The 1,138-nt window shown below is 55.7% G+C and overlaps 1 protein-coding gene across 1 annotated transcript in view; it reads right to left on the reverse strand.

Moving 5' to 3' along the window:
• Nucleotides 1-1,084, reverse strand: part of MYDGF (myeloid-derived growth factor) — a 16,517-nt gene extending 15,433 nt beyond the window's left edge. The window contains exon 1 of the mRNA XM_011943618.1: nucleotides 1,049-1,084. Within this exon, the coding sequence (XP_011799008.1) occupies nucleotides 1,049-1,084 (36 nt within the window). The remainder of the gene's footprint in view (nucleotides 1-1,048) is intronic.
• Between the last annotated feature and the right edge of the window lie 54 nt (nucleotides 1,085-1,138).

Below are 1,138 nucleotides of genomic sequence, written 5' to 3' on the forward strand. Positions count from 1 at the left end.
CTGTCGCCCAGGCTGGAATCCACCCACCTTGGCCTCCCAAAGTGCTGGGATTACAGGTGTGGGCCACCGCGCTCGGCCTCGTATGTTTTTTTAAGCCCACTTTTTTTTTTTTTTAAGTGGGAATTTCCAAAGGATGGAGCAAGTGGATCAAGCAGGGCAGTCCATCCCTGCTGTTAGAAACGGAGCCCAGATGCCCCGCACACTGCCAACAGGGTCTCCCTGGGTGTCTTGGCTGCTGGGACAATGTGAGGAGGTCCTTGGCTTGTCATGGTCCTCAGGGTACAGAGTCTCAGGCAGAAAAGGAGGCGTCGGCCGGGTGAGGATCCAGCATGGAGGATACTGCAATTTGGGTTGTGCTGAGGCTCTGGGGAGCCCTGGGGGATCAGACCAGGCCACACACGACAGCCAGAACTGAGTCCCTGGAGACCGGCAGACCTTTCTAGACCAGCGAGGACAGGACTACCCTCATCAGGTGGCTGGGGCCATCCTCTTTGGGTCAGTCTGATCAGGGCATGGTGCCCAGGCAGCTCCAGCACCCCAGCAGTCTTTGAAGATGGCAGTACCCTTCTGCTGTGTCTTGTCCGTTGCCCCCCGGAAGCCCCTCCCACTCAGGAGCCCCAGGACTTAGAAGGAACCTCAGGCAGGTGACATGTTTCCATCTGGAATCGTTTAATGTGTCTACTTCCACGCATAATTATAAAAGAATAAGAATCGACAAAAATATTTTCTTTCCATAATATGTAGAGGTGGTTTGTTTCTGTTTTTTTGTTTTTTTTTTTTTCTTTTCTTTTTACTTTTTTTTTGCCCGCCCCGGCAGAGCTCTTGGCGGGGAGGGAAGGGGAGGAGGAAATATAACCCTGAGGTGGGGATGGTTCAGCTCCCAACCCCGGAACCCCTGGTGTGTACGGGCCAGGCAGACACATGTGGCCGGGCGGCTGGGCTGGGGAGGGGACAGCCGCCACTGACCAGCAGAGCGTAGAAGTTCGGTGCATTTCAGTGCCTGCCTGAAAGCTTGGGGACAGGAGGGCTGTCCACAGGTGGTGCCCACTGTGGGCCCTGGCTGCTCCTCATGTGGGGCCCGCATGACCCTCTGCTCGGGCTTGGGAAGAAATGGAGCCTACCAGGTGCTGGGTTGCAA

The sequence above is a fragment of the Colobus angolensis genome, unplaced genomic scaffold, assembly GCF_000951035.1.
Source record: "Colobus angolensis palliatus isolate OR3802 unplaced genomic scaffold, Cang.pa_1.0 Scaffold22, whole genome shotgun sequence".
NCBI lineage: Eukaryota > Metazoa > Chordata > Mammalia > Primates > Cercopithecidae > Colobus > Colobus angolensis.